The following is an 18585-nucleotide window of genomic DNA, read 5'->3' as shown; positions in this document are numbered from 1 at the left end:
TGTTGTTTACCATTATATAAGTTTGTGTGTTTACAAAGTGCGAAAGTTTGTTGAAGATGTCGAAAGTACCGAAAGGGTGAGAGCAAAATTGTTAAACTAATCTCCACGACAAATCCATTGAAACAAATTACCACCATTCAAAAACAAAAAACACAACCCAATCCAGAATTAAGACCATGTGGATATATGGTCGTCTGCATCATAACAATCAATCCGTGGCAACTTTTGAAACGCACATGAAATCAATAAGAAGTACCTAAAAGATGGTAGAAATAGAGCAGTAATGATTAACAAAAAAACACCATATGGTCAAATTTCTTACTTGTTCCTAATCCAAAAACTGCAAATTAAGCACTATTTCCCTCGATGAACTTGAACTCTTCTCCTCTTCGCTTTGTTTACATCTTAACATCGACGTAACTATTTTTATTCTGTAGAGACCAACAGATGGCGCGTGTTCAATCGAATCAAACGTTAAACGGGTTGCCTACCCACCAGCAAGTTCAGCAAGATTTGAGTAGATGGCGCGACCGAACAAATACACAATTACTATACAGGGTGTTCCAAGAAAGTTTTTTTTTTTGTTTTCTTTCTTTCATCGTCGCCGCGTTTTCAGATTAATGCAATTAATTGCTAACCTATAAGGGGATGGGGTGGGGGGGCAACAACACTGATGCAAACAGGGGGGTAAAACAGATATAACCATGTGTTAATTAGGTTGCCTACGAATGGAGAGAATCCATTTAATCTAAGCTTAGATTTATTTAGGTTTATTAAATAAAGAAATAGTAATTAGTAAATAATAATAGTAATAAATTATTTAATATTTGGGTTTTTTCTTATCTATGTATATAGATCGATGATGAATGTTAGATTAGTTCAGCGATTGGTTACGAGATGGTGCAACTGTTGATTTCATTCAAATTTGAAAAACTTTCACGTTTTTAAAACTTTTCTTAAGAATAAAACGAACAAATGAAGTACTAGTACATATATATATATTTGTATATTTGCATATAAATATCTTTTTTTTGTTATTCTTTTAATACTCTTCAGTTACTAAACGACTAAACGTAACACTAGATTGGCTTATAAAATGAACGAAAAATTAATATTAAAAAAAAAAGTCTAAAAGTTAGGTATACAAAAAAAATATAAGGAAAAGAAACAAGTGTAAAACAAATAAACAGTTTCAGGGACATATTCAAGGGGGTTTAAATGAACACAGGTACTAATGAGCAACTTACGAGAGATTGAAATAAATTTCAAAGAAAGAACTACGAAGAATCGAGTCGCGTCTGAATCGGCGGATCAGGACTCATGTTTGTGTAGCCGACGTCTTTAAGTAGACTAGACGAGTCATTGTTTCTGTTCACAACCAGCACTTCGTTATCACACGCCGTTCTGTCCTCCACAGTCCTCCTGGGCACTTCGTAGCCATCGTTCTCGACTTCGACGGAATCCTCGCCGTCGTACAGCAATTCTAGGTACTTGGGGATGTTCGTCTGCTGAGAATGCACCGCCGATGGGGATGGTGGGGTCAGGAACGGCGTCGTCATCGCCGCCTCCTTCAGCGACTCATCATCGTTGCTCCTCCACGACGTCCCTAATTGAGCCAAAAACACACACATTTCGTTTCTTTTAGCATACGTTTCGCAACGGATTCGTGCATTCGTTAATACCTGAATGATTATGATTTTGATCTTGAAAGTATGCCGCATTCGAGACACCATCAAACTCTGTAAAAGCCATATCCACATTCAATTAGCCCTAAGCTTCATGCAAATAGAAAATAATAGATCATCTTGTTTCAATCAATCCCATGCTGGGTGTTAATTAAATTCAATGAATTTGTTAATTAATATAATTGTGGGAAAAAACTTACGTTGAGGAACTGTGCTTATGTATTGACCGATGTGCGCGCCCGTCATCGGCGAGCTCATGTTCTGTGCGTAGAGCTTTTCCAGCTCATCCAAACAGAACTTGAACGTGGGTCTGCCCTCCGGATCGTAGCTCCAGCAGCTCAACATCAATGAATGCCTGAAATACAATACGAAATAAGCAAATTGTTTAAGAACTCTGAAACCAATTGATGCTTACAAAGTTTCCGGGCAATCGGTGGGCTTCCCCAAACGACCTCCACCTCGAACGTAGTGCAGAACCTCCACGTTCCCTCTCGCCGGATACGGTTTTTGCCCTAAAGTCATTATCTCCCAGAGGAGAACCCCGAACGCCCACACGTCCGATTGGCAGGTGAAGACGCCGTCCACCAGTGATTCGGGCGCCATCCATCGTACGGGCATCAGTCCTTCGCCCTCCTTCCTGTAGTAGTCGTTCTTGTAGATGTCCCGCGCCAAACCGAAGTCACCAACCTTGACGATCCTCTCCGCCGGATCGTTGGATGAGACCAGGCAATTACGACATGCAAGATCTCTGTGAACGAAGTGCATCTCCTCCAGGTAGCAGCAACCCTTGGCTACGTCGATGCACATTTTGAGCAACTCCATCAGGTTCAAGGAAGCCACCGGGCCCTGAAAATCAATTCAAAATGAATATATTCCTACTAAATTCATAATTGTTGAATGTACTTACGCCGATTTTCCTGGATGAATGCAGATAAGAGAGAAGATCTCCGCCTTCCATCAACTCCATGATTATATAATTAGGATCGTTGTCGAGGCAGACGCCCAGCAGTTGAAGAATATGCTCGTGCTTGAAGTGACTCATCAAGTGCGCCTCTTGCAGAAATTCTGATTTCACTTGCTCCGATGCGCCTTTGGGCAACGTCTTCACGGCTACTTTAGTTTCGCTGCAGTTATCGAAAAGCCCCTTGGCCTTACCCTCGTACACCTCGCCGAACGCGCCTTTACCCAAAAACTTTTTCAGCGTGATCTGCTCGCGTCTGATGTGCGGCAAGAGGTTCACCTCTTCGGGCGCCGTGTGCGTGGAGATGTAGAGAACGTTAGTGTTGTGGACAAAGTTGCCGAAACGCGGAAGCTCCCTCAGCGTGGCCAGTTCCATGTCCGATCCCCTGACTCGAGCTACAATATGTTGCTGTTGATTCTGCAGATGTTGCTGCTGCTGATGATCCTTCTTGTTACCAACGCAACACATCCTTGTGCAAATTACCAAACAAGAAACCATGACGACGACGAAAGCGCACACCGCTATTATCACGTAAGTGAAGTCTTGTCGGATTGCCAGCTGCGCCGAAGCCAACGGATCAAAGTGAGTGCTCTCCTCGCTCAGCTCGCTCCATCCGTAAAGATTTGATGCGGAGACACGGAAGGCGTAGCGATAGCTTTCCGATAACCCGACAATCTTCCAGAACGTATCTGAAAATAAGTAAATTGTTATAATTCGCTGTTGAAGAAGACGTTGTGGATTTAAGATTTACCTGTGCCGTTGTATAGGGGTTCCCAGTCGAATTCGGGGACATCCTCGGAGGTGAACCAGGCCGTTTTATTGGTGCTTCTTTTGCTCCTGTAACCGGGAATCTTCAACGCTTCAAGCATGTACAAATCGATTGGTGCACCGTTCTCTTTGGACGCCTCCCACCACACCTGGTAAACTTCCTTCACTTGCTGAATGACTGGAATTCCAGGAGCAGACGGTCTATCACCCAGAGTATCGAAGATGAAGCGTGCATCTTTCGGCCAAACATAATCCTTCGCGTAATTCCGATACTTCAGATTCAATCTAAACTTGTACTGAGTCTTTGCCTTCAGACCACCAACCGTTACCAGATCGCTGTTTTCGTCGTGGCTAACATCGAACCACTCATTGGAAGTGGACAACGCACACTGCATTTGATATTTATCGATGTACGAGGAGACGTTCCACCTTACAACCAATTGCGAAGATGTCGAAGATACGAGCGAGATGTTTTCCGGTTCAGGATAAGTCTTCTCCTGCACCACGTCGCTATCGCTCGACGTCTCGTTGTTCTCGCTGTATGCCCGCACCCAAATAGAATACGTCTCGTTGGGTGTAAGATTTCTCAAGAAAGTCGTGTACGATTTCGAACCTTGCAGATCGTTTTCCATGATCGTTTGCTCTCCTTTCTGCCGTATTCCGTTATGCGATCCATCGTACTGCCAATGGATAACGTAGTATACGAAATCCCCGTTTATTTCTTGAGGTGGAAGCCAATTCAGCTGAAGAAGAGTAGGATTGAGGACAGTCACCCGAACGCCACTCGGCGGTGATGGAGCTCCAGCAGCAGTTTGGAAAACGACTCCGGGTCCGATAAATTCACTGGCATTGCTCAAATAATAATTGCTTAAGGTAACGGAAAAAACATAACGCGAATACGATCTCAAATTTCCAATCTCCAAAGAATCCTCAAAGGTCTGCTCCTGGGTGCACGTCTCGTCGCACCTCAGATCATTCTCATCGTTGTAGGGCATGTAAAACACCCTGAACTCCACCGCCGCCAAAGAATAATCTTCGCATTCTGCTTTGACCTCGACTTCGGGCATCTTCAGCCGCAGCGTGTGCGAAGTCTTGTTAACCAAACCAACTGTTAAGTTCTTCGACAACAACGGAACCAGACAATCCTGCTTAGGATAAGGCTGCATGTGCGAACCGAAGATCATCACGTCGTTCGTATCTATTTGTTCTACCATTACCTCATCGTTACGCCACGAATTCAAAAGACCTCCGCGTCCTCTGTTCTTCCAGTACAAACTACCGAAATCCCCGCGAATCGTCTCGACGGGCTCCTCAATACCTGCATAGACTTCTTCGCATTTGCAACCATCTCTATCTGCAGCCAAGACGCGTTTCGCATATTTATTAATGAATATTAGAGATGGTTTATCTGGTCTGGAATGGTCCAAAGTGAAGGTGCGTTCGATTTGCGGATGGTTCGGACAGTCGCATTCATCCAAAGGATTTCCGAAGAACGGGGCCATCTCGGAACCGTCGCTGTTGATCTGCATCAATACAGACATACCAGAGTCCTCTTCGATCCAATACAACTTCCTAAACAGAGAAAAAAAAATGTATTCGTTTCTTCAGTTACAACAAACAGTGAAGATTACTTACGAAATCCGAACATTATAAAGTCAGCAAAAGACATTATAAACATTATACAATTAACCAACTTTCAAAACAAAATATAAATCAATCTTTGTTTTACCTTGTAAATGGTGAAATCTCCAGTTTTACGATGGATTTGGGCGTGCGGAAGATCTGCTTGCTCTTGACGACGCCCTTCTCCATGTGGTTGAGATCAAGCTTGTACACGAAAGTGTTCGACTCGTCCTTCTGCACGTAATACAGACTCCTCTCCAACCAATCGATTGTTAATCCGATGGGTTTGCCGTTGATGTCGAAGATTTTGCTGCGATTCAACGTAGCCAGATTGAACATTAAAAGCTCCTGCATGTCGTTGATCCAGAAGATCTTGCGCTCTTTAAGAAGATAACCGATAACCATTGGAGTGCTGATGCCTTGCAGCAGGCTGTAATTCAACTTGGTGTCTATGTCCTGGATGAAGATTGAGTCGCTCGTGGCTATGAGGAGCGTGGGAATCGGAGATTCTTCGCTGGTGTCGACTTCCAAAGTAGAGGAGATTTCTCCATCGCCGATATTCGTAAAGGCTTGTATCTGCACAAAAATTAGTAATTAATAATTGCTTTCAAGTGGAAGCGATCGATAATTACTTGGAAGTAGTAGAACTCGCTGTTGAGCAGGTTGTCGAAGACGTATTCTTTGTCTCCAGCTTCGAGGATCAAAGATTCTGCAGTCTTCTTGCTGAGACTCCACCAGGTTATTTTGTAACCCTCGAGTACTCCGTTCGGATTTTCAGGCGAATCCCATCTCAGTGTAACATTTATACTTTCACTGCTGTGCTCGTGGACAACGAAAGCTCGAGGATTCTTCGGTGCAGAAGGGGTTGAAGGCGGAGAGTGGATCTTCACTTTGACTAACGTCGAGGCTCCCCAATAAGTCAATGCTCTTAAAGAAACGTGCATCAAACTGTACGGTTTCACTCGGTGCATGTACTTGATGCTTGGATAAGTCGTTGAAAACTGCAAACAGCAAAAGTTAACCATCAACAAAACAAAGTTAAAGAAAGGGAATAATTACAATCGAATCGTTTCGTAATTGTGTATCGACTTTTATCTCATAAAAGACGATTCCATAATTCACTCTTTGCACGGGTTTCCAGGTGATGTTGAAGTAATCCCAGCTGCCGGAGACCTGCACGGAACTCCTCTCGATTTGTTCCGGGATCACCGAGATTCCCTTCATAGAAGAAAACTTGGTAGCGTCTGCAATAAAATTAACGTTCAATTCCATCCGATAACATTAGATAATCAAGTATTTACTTGGTGTTATTTGTTGCGAACTATCCATGATGTAGATCATGTTAAGTCCGGATAAACTCTCGGCGCTGATGCTTGCAGCATATTTGCCTTTGAGGTCGCTGATGACGGCGCTTTTATCATCTTGCAACCAGATGAGGCGGTTGTTGAAGTAGCACAGAGGACCGCGCATGCTGGGTTTTTGAAGACTAGATATCCTCTCCGACGTGGGTTTTGTTATAAACTTTGATCCGGCCATGGGAGCCCTGTAGAGATTCGACCCATCCGAACCTCGCACTATCCAATAAACGTCCTGATGATCCATATCCAAAGTCAGACCCATAACTGCAAAATGTAAACAAATTCATTATACATAATTCCTAATTGTAATTGTGGTATGCAATTTTACCTAAATTTCCAGAAAATAACTGCGATTCATGATAGATTATTCGATCTGCCCCATTGAGGTGAGCGCACTCAACGGTATGTCCGGTGGACCAATACATGTAGGCTTTCAAAGAGTCGACGTTCAGTTCTTTGGCAGAAGTGACGATAGGTAAAGGCTCTTGATGACCTCCGAGCAAATTACCACGGATTATCTAAGAAATTAACATAATTAATTCAATGAATCAAAATAAATTTGAGTGTAGATTTACCAGCTTCTGCTTGGGACTGGACCAGTACAGCTTCTTCCCGATCCAATCTATGGAGATGCTCCCCACCGAATCGATGTCGGCCAAGGTTCCGTGCTTGTGCGAAGTCATATTGTACCAAACAATCTGCGATGTGTTTGTCACCAGAAAGAGCTGATCCATGTACCAAGCAATATCCTTGATGTCATCGTAATCGCTCATCAGAGTTTTGTGGATGACCGTCTCGACATTTTCGCCGCTCGCATCCGATTTTAACAGTCCATCCACGGCGGACCAAAGAATCACCGGATGGTTTCCAGCGCCGCCTTTGATCCTCAGCGTCCTCCCCACGAATTCCGTGGACCAGGGTCCTTTCCCGAAATCCGTATACGCTGCACATTTAATAACGTACTCGGTATCTTCTCGCAGATTCCTTATGGTATATGATGTCGAGTTAATGTCGCGAATTCTTCTGATTTCCTGAGTGCGCAGATCTCTGATGGATATCTCGTAGGACCAATTTTGCCAGGTGCCTTTTCCTTGCGCTCCCAGCAAATGCGGTGGTAACCAGGTGGTTTTGGCGATGTCCCGACCGAAGATTGCTTGCACCGAAGTGGGTGGATTCACGGGAACAGGAACCGGTTGAGAACTGGACAGATTCACTAAAACTTTAGTGTAGGACTTGGAGAGTTGCAGTGGATAAGAGTTGTGAAAGTACAGGCTTCTGTTGGAGAGGAGATGATCTTCCTCGTAGATCACTTCAACACCGTCCGTCCAGTAGAATTTCTTGTTGGCTGAAGCTATGGAAACGACCTTCTGAAGACGCGGCGTTGTTATTTGAGGCCTCATATTGGACACTTCTTTCCTACAAATTTCAATTCAAATTAATTTTAAATCTAAACTTTGAATGATGATTCTTACCCGTCCAATGAGACTGAATACACAGTATTATTGTTCTGATCTGCTACCAGAAGACTGAAGTTGGTGTGATCTATGGTGAAGGCACCCAGATTGCTCTCAGCAAGTATGAGTTCCGGTTTAACGTCGTGCTTGATACCGTTGCTTATGTCGGCGAGATCCAGCCTATAAAGTCCGTTTGTAGTCACCCAAAACAGATAACCATTGTATGGATCAACTTCGATATGGTGCGGCTTCACCCTTAATCCAGCAACGGCAACAGTCAAACCTCCACCGTCTATGTCGCACCTGGCGATCTGCCAAACCTTGGCCTGGTGCGTGACCTCCCCGAGAATATACAAATGCTCATTCAACCAATCCATCGACAAATCCAACGGAATAAAGTTGATCTGCCAAGGGGACAGAATGGGAACGATGTTCGAATGTGTCGCGTAATTCCCCAGCGACATTCGCCGCACGTATCGCGCGGAATCGGCGACGAAGAGAAGACACCTACTGACGTAGATGGCTAAACCGGTGATGAACTCGTTGGTGTTGTACAGGATGATCGGCTCGTCCAGCATGTGAGTTCCCTGCTCGATGACGACGTGATGGGCTCCGAGAATGAGCACCAATTTCTCCGAATCTTTTGCAGCTAAAAAGCATGTTAACAGAAGCATATTAAATACTATCTAGTTTATTATTGGCGTTTGTGGATGATTTATGGGATCGACGATTGACGAAGAGAAAAGAAATATATATATATGAAAAAATACAATCTAGTGGCATGAATGAACGGATAAATAAATGAAATAACTGAAACGGGAGCGCACACACTCTCACTCTAGCAATTATAATGATTGATATTTTAGTACACTCAGATCGTTGATCCCACGGTTCATCATCCATATTTCCGAACAATTCAATATCTTTGTTTACAATTATTACCGCATCATCATTAATTATTATACAACTATAGTGTTTGCATTCAATAATTAAAGTGATAATAAATACCTTTTGGTTCTGTTGGCGTTGATATGGAAACATTCGCCGAAGGTCCCGGCCCGACTTCGTTCCTCATGCTTATGGAAATGGTGTAGTTCTTCTCGGGCATCAGATTCCTCAGCATGTAGAAATTGTTCTCCGCGGATAAATCCTATAGTTTGCAATTAAAATAACAATAATGAATAAGATTGAAGAAGCAGAAAAAAATAGAAATCAAAGCGCAATTTAGAACTCATGCAAATTTTAAGAAATGTAAAAATAAATAAAGCACGAAAGATGTGAGAGGTGCAAAGCGTGCGGCGAAAACGAAACAAGAGGTCAAATCTTCTTCTGGTGATGATCACCACTTTTTTTTTTTTTGAAGAAGAAGAAAAGACGTGTGAGTGGAGAAGACGACATACAGTGCAAAAACAAAACACAAACAGAGGTGGATAGAGAGGAAAGAAGGTTTTTTCTTGTGTGGATAAATCAACCACCACCAAACATCGCTGTGGTATCTACTGGTTGCAATTGTTATTTATAAGAGAAAACGAAGAAGTAAAACAATTGGTTTTAGAGAGTGAGAGAAAGAGAGATAGAGATAAAACAATCGAATATTTTGTAGGTGGGCGCACCTTGAGGGCGGAATAACCATGGGGTTGGTTGTCAGTGATTCTGAGCACATAGGAAAGGAGGGGTCCGTGCAGGAAGGGGCCGGGTTCCCAGCTCACGCTGATGCGTGTAGAATCGACAGGTACCGCACGCACTATCGAAGGTGGCGACGCCGGGACACCCCCAGGCCTGGTGCTGATGACGACGCTCGGCGGCGACACTATCGGTTCCGTCAGATTCGAAAGGATCAGAGCCACCCTGAACTGAAACGCAAAACAATCATCAATCAATATGATCAAGAGAACAATGTAGTAACCTTTCACAAACTCACCCTGTACTTGGTGTAGGGCTGCAGGTTGTCCACGGCGACGGTATGCTGCGGTCCCCAGCTCTGATTCCTGCAGTACTGCCAGTCGCCGGCGTGTTCCTCGTAGTGCCACTGCAGGAAGTACTTGAGCCCGGCCTGCTGCGCCCTCGGAAAGTTCCATTCCAGGCGAAGACTCGTCGATGTTAAACTGTCGGCGACGAGAGCTGGAGGCGGCGGTGTACCCAAGCTGAACCTCAACTGGAAGTAGTACCTAGTCACGGCGTTGTTGCAGCCGATGATGCAGTACAATTCCTTCGAGGAGAGAATTCCATCGGTACTTCCATTTTGCTGAAGAAACCAAAAATTAATTAATAACGATCTGTCGTCTTCATGTTAAAAGAAATGTTAAAAGAATACTCACGCATACAGACTGACAGGAACCGTCCAGAGCGGGTCTCCAAAGCGTGCATCCTTCCTCGCACTGGAAATAGACACAAAATTACCATTATGCAACACAATTTAAATATAAAAATCTCTTTGAAGTTTCCTGACTAAAATTAATATATATCTTCTTGCAGTTCGACGCACCCGAAACTCACGTAACCATTCGCATTCTCTATTAATTCAAATGCTTAACTTCGATAACTTATATACCGCGCCAACTACAAGGACGAAAGTTAGCTCATTGGAAAAGTTATAGTTTTTGTCTTTAATTTTAAAACTATCCACATATTCATGCGAAAACTGTTATAAAAGTTGACGTGTATTTCATGGAATCAATTAAAGATTATTAGCATTGAAAAGGTGACTTTACTCGTATTACTTAAGACAATGCGAGTATTGAATACACTAATTATATTTGATAGTACGTGAAGTATGGATTGTACGTAATTTGTATAATTACATTCATTTTGAACACGAGAAAACGTTGATGAAAGGAAGAAGAAGAAAAAAAAATGTGTATAATCAACGTTAAGTGTCTTTAACAAGCAGAGATCTAATTGAAGGAAAAAAAAAGTGCGCTTTTTAAGGGAAAATTAGTCGGCGTTTTTATTTTGATGGCATTAGCGTACTTCCGCCGCTCTCTTCCTCGTCGTTCACTAACTACTCGGTAAGGAATTCGGTAATTCCTTGTAGCACACGACAAAATAAACGCAGCAGCAGGCAACGACGACGACGATGATGATGATATTCATTTGTTCCGTCTCTCGTGAGGATAAGAAGAAGTGGGCGCCCCGTGTCGTGCTCCCAATACATGTAATTCGCTTCCCTCTTCGTGTTAAAACTCAATTAGGGCTTATTTACAAATATAAATATCATCATCATTGAAACAACAGTTGGATGTGAGCACGAATTGTTGATGCGAGAAGATGGGACAATAATTTCGTGTTTCGGTATTGCGCGCGCCTCTCGTCCTCGGGACACAATTCCATTTACTGATCCATCGCGTCCGCATCGCAATTAACGTTTATTATTGACCTTTCCACTTTAAAATCCCTGCCGCAATCGGTGCAGAAAAATAACAAAATCGAACATTCAGAAGAGGCAAAAACAACAACAACAGTAGCAAACGCACATCAAATTAGTATCTACGTAATTGATTGCAAATTCACAACTTAATTAACTCGTTTGATAACAATCATAGAAATCTAGCTATCAATTGCATATATACATAAATTGATGAAATAAAAGCTAAAACTATAATAACTTAATTAAATCTAAATAAAACTGAAGTTGCTTTAATTTATAACTAACGAACATGTGTGTTTACTTAATCTTCTGCCTTCTTAAAAACGGAGCGTGTTATGACTAAGAAACAATTGCCGAATGATGCAAATATGCAGGCACTCGAAATGCAATTGTTTCACGAGAATCGCGATGATTGGTGCAACGGAAATACCAGAAACAAAAGAGCGGATATTTGTTTACTTTACGAGAGCTAATGAAATCAGCCGAGCGCGTCAATTGTCCAGGGAAAGTTAATTAATGAATGAATGAATGAATCGATTAGGCAAAGTTCACACGCACATCTACACTCTAAGCTACTTAATGTTAATTGCGGCCAATTTACGAAAATGTAAATATCGGTTGTAATCTATGCACGCATCATATTTTTGTTTTTTTTTAATAACGTTGATTGGTTGCGAGTGGGGTGTTGTCGATGCTCGTTTGTTGCGCTGCCAACTAGGGTTGGGAATAACCTGCAGTTGAACGGCGTTGATGGTTGATTAATATTACTTGAAAAACGGTGCAAGTTAATGAGGAAGTGGGGAATTAGGCAACTACTGCTGCTGCTGCTGCTGTCCACTCTCTGCTCTATACTACTATATACTCGACTTCACTCCAACAAACATTGTCTCACCAAATTATTGCGTCAGTTACAAAACCTATTCATTATATAAATATATACATTTAGATAGATAGATAGATGTAGAGAGAAAGAAGATAAAGACGAGATTTGAGAGAGCGAGATAACCTCGGAATCAACCCTCGCAGAGAGGGCTCATGCTGGTTAATCATTGCTGCGCGCCTCCTAATTACCGACTTCCTTCTTGGAAAATTATCATCATCATCATCATCATCACCATCACAAAATAAAAGAAAACTAAATAATAATAATATTTAACAAAACCCTCCAATTATCGTAGTAACCATGGTGATTCTACGGACGTTTCCATGGCAAATTCAAACAAAAAAAAAAAGAAGCAAAACAAACGAGTCGGGGTTGTTCTCACGGCATTTATAATACATCGGAGGCACCCAACGAGCGCACTTCCATCCATCCATCCATCGGCCGCAATTAATATCAATTATCCAATTCGTCCGTACTATATAGTATTCAATTAGGTCCCATTTCCATACGCATTTATTTATAGTCCATACATCCTCCCGCTCACTAGCACTATATGCATTTTGTTTATTCCTTTCTATTCTCTCTCTCTATTCCATCCTAAACATTCCATTTTCCTTCTTTTTTTTTGGGAAAGGCGACACACGTGCCGCTGAAAAATCGCTGAAATTCCTTTTAGCGCCGATAAGAGGTGAAAAAATATTTTTTTTTAGACTCAAATCAATCGCGTTTGCTTACGACTCCAAACAATTGAGCGTCTGTTTTTTTTTTGTTGTTTTTCTCCGTGATCCGAGCTTGCTCAATGAGAGACGAATTAATTGGGGGCAATTAATGAAACGCTCATCGCCGCAAATGGGAACATTTCAATTAGCCCACTATTTCTATTTTTCGCGCAATCCAATTGAAAGTTTCCAACTTTTCGTTTAATTGTTTCAAGATCAACCAGTAAACAAAATGTTAATTACAAATTATTAATTGTACATAGATTTAGCTTCAATTTCAAAATACATAAATTAAATTCAAATTCATTCAAATTGATAATTGTGTATATACATTTAGGAGTGAAATACAAAGAACTTTTCGTTAAGTGGTAAAGTTCGGTAAAAATAAGTAAATAAAGGCAACATTAAGTAACTATTTTTAATGATGCAATCGAGCTACAAAGTGGTGCATTTTTTACGACCCCGCTATATTTAGTATGCGCGATAAACTGGAAGTCTACAGAGGTTACAGATTTATATGCATTCGCTCGTTATTTCTTCTTCAACTTGCTGTTATTTTTTCGCTTCTTCAATAGATACATTATTATTATTATATGCAAATAGAAACGTGCATCTATATCTTTCTCTCTATATAGTAAAAGCGTTAATGCTTAATGTAGCAGAAAATACCATTGCATTTTAATTACATCGCGATTGCGATAATCAGCAGAGCTCAGTCAGTGCGTTGTTCTGTTGCTTAGCAACCACCATTTAAACAAATTGATTGGTTACCATGGAGTTGTTATGGTATTGTTGTTGTTGTTGTTGTTTAGTTTTCGGTACATTTAGAAATTAATCCGAGTGGCGAAACGGAAAGATCGTATTAATTAATATCGATCGAAGATAGCGTTTGTTGTTAATTGTTGTTTTTGTCCGATTCATTGCCGGGTTATGTAAGAGTTTTTCGAGTCGCGTTTCTTACACTTTCAAATACGACATTTAAGGAATAAACAAATATAACGGTCGATCGGTTTTTTATCTGTGCTCCTGTTTCTCGTTCGTCGTTTTGTTTTATCTCTTCTGCACTCTTGACTTTTCCGAAAGAGAAAAAAAATATAGAGAGTCTGGTCCTCGTTGTCTGGCGCTTGCAGCGTGTTTACCAACCACCATTACCATATAGGGGGTGTCTGCTGCATTTGCTAATGGAATGATTTATCATCATAGCCCATTAAATCTACATTAGCCTCTTCTGTTCCATGCGACAACTGACTTCTTCTTACGAAACAAAATTCACTTGTTTTCGTTTCTGTTACAAGAACAAATTTAAAAAAAAAAAAATGGAGATTCGAGGCCTACTCTCCCTTTGATTGATATGTTTTCGATTTCATTTGTTTTTTGTGTTGTCTTTCTCCTCGAAGCCTGCCTTGGCTAATTGATTAATAATATTCATACACTGCACACACACATAATACAAATAAGTAATGTATTTGCGTATTCTGTTATCGCGAATAGCGCAAACACCATCGTGCAATTTCAGGAAAAGTTTATGCAATTTTCGAAAAACAAACGTCGTTTAGAGAAAATACCGGAGAAAATAGTTTGTATATAAACATTAATAAATTTAAATGAATTCTACAAGATAAATCTATACGCAAGGTATCAGTAACGTGAAACCAATTAAATGCAGATTTCTCTCTCATGTAAAAATTTAAAAAAAAAAAACAATACGTAAATATCCGCATGGACACTCGATAGTTGTGAGAATGCAGACACGAACATCGATTTGCACTGCTTTTTTTTATGTTCAATTCATTCACATCGCATTTTAATTGTCTCCATCCCTGTAGTTATTCTCGTATAAAGCGTATTGCATAGATGCGGCGATGCAGAGATCCGCTTCCGCTCTCGCGCGCCCACCTACAAAAACCTTTCTTTCACCTCGTCCCATCAATCCAAACATTCATTTCCTTCCCTCGCCGATATAATTAAACTGATTTTCCAGAAAAGATTGACGATTTTCCGTTTTAAAGATAACCATCGCGGTTGGCCTTGTAAAGAGTTAAAACGGTTGAGAAACTCTGGTTGAGCATTGTTTTGTATGTGGAAGGAAAATTCGTCAAAGAAACAAACAAACAAAAAAAAGAAGGATTGAATTTGTTATCAGCGACTGGAGGCGCTTTGGGTCACTCTAAGGTCGCCTCTTATATTCATCTCGCTGTAGTGTGTATATTTAGTAACGTGTCTGATGCTCGGATCTCTCTCCGACTGACCTGACGACATGGAAAACATGCACACAAGCAGTAATAAATAAATTACTGTTTTTGTTTGTTTGTCGCCTCCGGAATTGATTTACGCTCTGCTCTCTCCACAAAGTAAATCCAGTTACCAGTAGCGAATTGAAACAACAGAAGAAGCAAAAAAAAGAGAGAAATCTGTATGATGTTAAAGCTGGTAACTAAGAGAGAGAGAAGTGTTATTGTTATATACGAGGCTACAACAACCCACTCTATTCAATTTAGTGGCACGAAGTGGAGCAAATGTCACTTACAGCCCGCGCAATTGGCGAAATTACGCTCGTATTTACATCGTGTCGCGTTCAATTCGAAATAAATAGAAATTTTCGGGTGTAAATTTAAATTTGCGCAAGACTCACCAAAGCGGTGCCTCCACAAGCGTCGTCGCAATGTCCATCCGTGTGGTTCTGAAACAATAACAACAACAATAAAATCAATTACAATTTGATATTTAAAATAAAATTAACTTAATAATTAAAAAAAAATAGGTAGGCTTATTTATTTGGTAACATTTGGTACCAATATCAACGCATTGATTAAAGCGACAACTTTAAATAACAAAATGTATGTTTTTAGTAACTTTCGTGTTTTTCGCGTAAATGACAATCCTGAAATAACTAAATGTAAGGTTAATATTAATTGCGATTATTAATAATAATTCAAGTATAAACAACGTTGGAAATTAGCGTAATTGAAATGAATAATTAATAATAATCAATTTCAATTAAATTATAATTAATATAACGAAATTTATTGCGATAAAAGTAAATTATTATTAATTTTGACACTCACCCTTAATTGCACACTACTTTGTTTTTTTTTTTGTTGTCAACTTAAGATAAATAAAAGTCACCGATTCTTTTAGTAATATTTTTGTTTTACAACGAAAATCGATGACAAACATTAGATAATGAAAAGTTTTCGATTTAATTTATAGACATAATTTAGATGAATTGTTCGATTTTAATGAATAAACAATCAGTGCGCAAAATACGAGTTAAAAATGTAAACACGATTCGATCTTTTTGTAACATGTTGAATAGGAAAATAAGCGTTTATTGTCATTACACAATGACAACTTAAAACAACTAAATATCACTGTTTGTTTTATATTAGAAAAAATATGAGAAAACGTTTTTAAATTAAATTATCTATTCAAATTGGAATTTAATATTGTTATAATATTGAGAAATTAATATTAAAATTTATTAAATATTAATGATATTAAAAAATAAAAGATGTAGCTGTGTTCGCTAACAATAACACTTGACTTTTCTGCTGGATGTTGTCATGGGAACGTAAACAACGTGCACTTGTATGCACAAACCACCTGACACACTTGCTTCTGGTTTCTTCGCTTGTTTCTTTCATGGCACACTTGAGCGATCAAGGGTTCGGCCACTTCCTCATTTCACCTAACATCCGATCCCACACAGTCAGTGGTGCTGACCCTTTTTTCTTATATTCACGTAACTTTTTTTTTTTCTGTATTCGTTGCGTGAAATTATTTCCTGAAATCCCTTCATAAACCGGAATTATCCGTTTAACGGAAACGCGTTCTGCATCGAAGCCTCTGTATCGTTTTATAGTGGAATTACTCTAGTTCATATATTTACATTATTACCATTTAATACATGTGGGAAAACGCGCGCTTCGCTGCGTTACATATAGAATGCATGAATATTAACATCCTTTTTAATGCTACAGCCGAAACGTAAACAGACACACGCACAATGAGAAAGAAGCTCAAGGATCTCCCGATTCCAACAACAAACAGTGTTGTTTCGCTATTCATTTTTTTTTAAATTTATTTCGTTGTCATGTCAACGCTTTTTGTTTGAAAGGGATTGCTGTCAATGATGACATAGAAATGGGGGTAAACACGTTGAGAGACAGTTGAAAGACGGATAATTTTCGGGCTTTATCGCCAACTAGAAGCGAGATGTTATTAATAACATTCAGATCTGCGGTCATCGGTCAAAGCAATAATGAAAAGAAATAAGATATAGTTCAGGGAGCGTAGAAAACACTGGTCCAGAAAGATTCTTTCTTTGAATTTAATTCGCGCAAATTAACTCCGACATCTGTGCGTGTCTCATTCACTGTCCTCCTCATGTTTATCAAAGTCTTCCATCGTTGAAAGCGAAGGGAAGGCCGATGCACTTGAAAACAACGGTGACTTTAAATCCTAAACAATCTCTGAAACAAGGCAGACGTTCTTCTGTTTTTTTCTCCTCTTAAGCGGTAGCCGATTAACGCAAAGTGTTTACAAATTCTTTGATTACGTTAGCAACCCTTAAATTACCTTGGTTACCAAAAGAAAAAAGTGAATTTCGATTTTATTTCCAGACAACATTTTGTTTGTTATCAGGGCGACATTAGATAATGAAAAGTCACTGTTAAGGAAAAAAAAAACTAGAGTTTTGTTGTTGGTTCACCGGCAACTTTAGATATTCAAAAATTACCGTCTTTCCAATTTTTTTTGTGAAACTTTAAATAATTTTAAATATCAATAATATAAATCATTTTTTCTTGTTTCTTTTATAATGATAATTTATATTGAATTAATTTATTTAATAATATTAATAATGACATTTACAATATAATATTATCAACTTTACATAACAAAAAGTCACTGACATCACCGATAATTTCATGAGTTTATTACTGAACGCCTCAACTTTAGATAATTAAAAGTAACTAAATGTGAGTATAAATAAATTTCTCAACGCTTCCAAACAATTGTCTTTTCAAAATTATTTTTTTTGTGAAACTTTAAATAATTTAAATTAATTATCAATAATATAAATCAATTTTTGTTGTTTCTTTTATAACGATTATTTCTATTGAATTAATTTATTTAATGTTATTAATAATGACATTTACAATATAATATTATCAACTTTACGTAACAAAAAGTCACTGACATCACCGATAATTTACTGAGTTTATTACCCAACGCGGCAACTTTAGATAATTAAAAGTAACTAAATGTGAGTATAAATAAATTTCTCAACGCTTCCAAACAATTGTCTTTTCAAAATTACTGTTTTTGTGAAACTTTAAATAATTTAAATTAATTATCAACAATATAAATCAATTTTTCTTGTTTCTTTTATAACGATTATTTATATTGAATTAATTTATTTAATAATATTAATAATGACATTTACATTATAATATTATCAACTTTACATAACAAAAAGTCACTGACATCACCGATAATTTACTGAGTTTATTACCGAACGCGGCAACTTTAGATAATTAAAAGTAACTATTCAAATTTCTCAACGCTTCCGTACAATTGGATTGTTCAATATTGAAGAGGATTAATGTTAATTGTTTATTGTCGCGAGATGATAATTGAAATCGAATTGGTTGGCTTCGTCATTGAATTGATCAATTGTTTCGGGTTGCCATTGACCAACTTAACATAATCAAATTACACTAACCATACGCAACGCTTATCGCATTTAAGAAAGCAATTCCACTGA

At 39.2% G+C, this 18585-nt stretch overlaps 1 protein-coding gene and 1 long non-coding RNA gene across 4 annotated transcripts in view; both read right to left on the bottom strand.

Moving 5' to 3' along the window:
* Window positions 1-179: 179 nt before the first annotated feature.
* LOC108557136 lies at window positions 180-409 on the bottom strand. Its single transcript, XR_001890849.1, has 2 exons — window positions 323-409; window positions 180-256 (listed from the first exon to the last, which is right to left on the bottom strand). It is a non-coding gene; the product is annotated as an uncharacterized LOC108557136 (long non-coding RNA).
* A 621-nt stretch (window positions 410-1030) lies between these two features.
* Window positions 1031-18585, bottom strand: part of LOC108557137 (proto-oncogene tyrosine-protein kinase ROS) — an 18725-nt gene continuing 1170 nt past the window's right edge. The window contains exons 2-19 of one of the 3 annotated variants that reach the window (XM_017913541.1): window positions 15451-15498; window positions 10168-10227; window positions 9771-10094; window positions 9463-9702; window positions 8858-8999; window positions 7868-8498; window positions 6971-7811; window positions 6724-6913; window positions 6339-6659; window positions 6097-6281; window positions 5670-6038; window positions 5144-5613; window positions 3398-4986; window positions 2593-3335; window positions 2101-2531; window positions 1886-2040; window positions 1683-1739; window positions 1031-1606 (exon numbers count right to left, since the gene is read on the bottom strand). In XM_017913541.1, coding sequence (XP_017769030.1) covers window positions 1278-1606; window positions 1683-1739; window positions 1886-2040; window positions 2101-2531; window positions 2593-3335; window positions 3398-4986; window positions 5144-5613; window positions 5670-6038; window positions 6097-6281; window positions 6339-6659; window positions 6724-6913; window positions 6971-7811; window positions 7868-8498; window positions 8858-8999; window positions 9463-9702; window positions 9771-10094; window positions 10168-10227; window positions 15451-15498 — 7125 coding nt within the window. In that variant the 3' untranslated portion in view covers window positions 1031-1277. The remainder of the gene's footprint in view (window positions 1607-1682; window positions 1740-1885; window positions 2041-2100; window positions 2532-2592; window positions 3336-3397; window positions 4987-5143; window positions 5614-5669; window positions 6039-6096; window positions 6282-6338; window positions 6660-6723; window positions 6914-6970; window positions 7812-7867; window positions 8499-8857; window positions 9000-9462; window positions 9703-9770; window positions 10095-10167; window positions 10228-15450; window positions 15499-18585) is intronic. The other 2 variants (XM_017913543.1, XM_017913542.1) reach the window with 2 other exon arrangements.

The sequence above is a fragment of the Nicrophorus vespilloides genome, unplaced genomic scaffold, assembly GCF_001412225.1.
Source record: "Nicrophorus vespilloides isolate i.1.1-1 unplaced genomic scaffold, Nicve_v1.0, whole genome shotgun sequence".
Classification (NCBI taxonomy): Eukaryota; Metazoa; Arthropoda; class Insecta; order Coleoptera; family Silphidae; genus Nicrophorus; species Nicrophorus vespilloides.
This window is presented reverse-complemented; position numbering and strand designations above follow the sequence as displayed.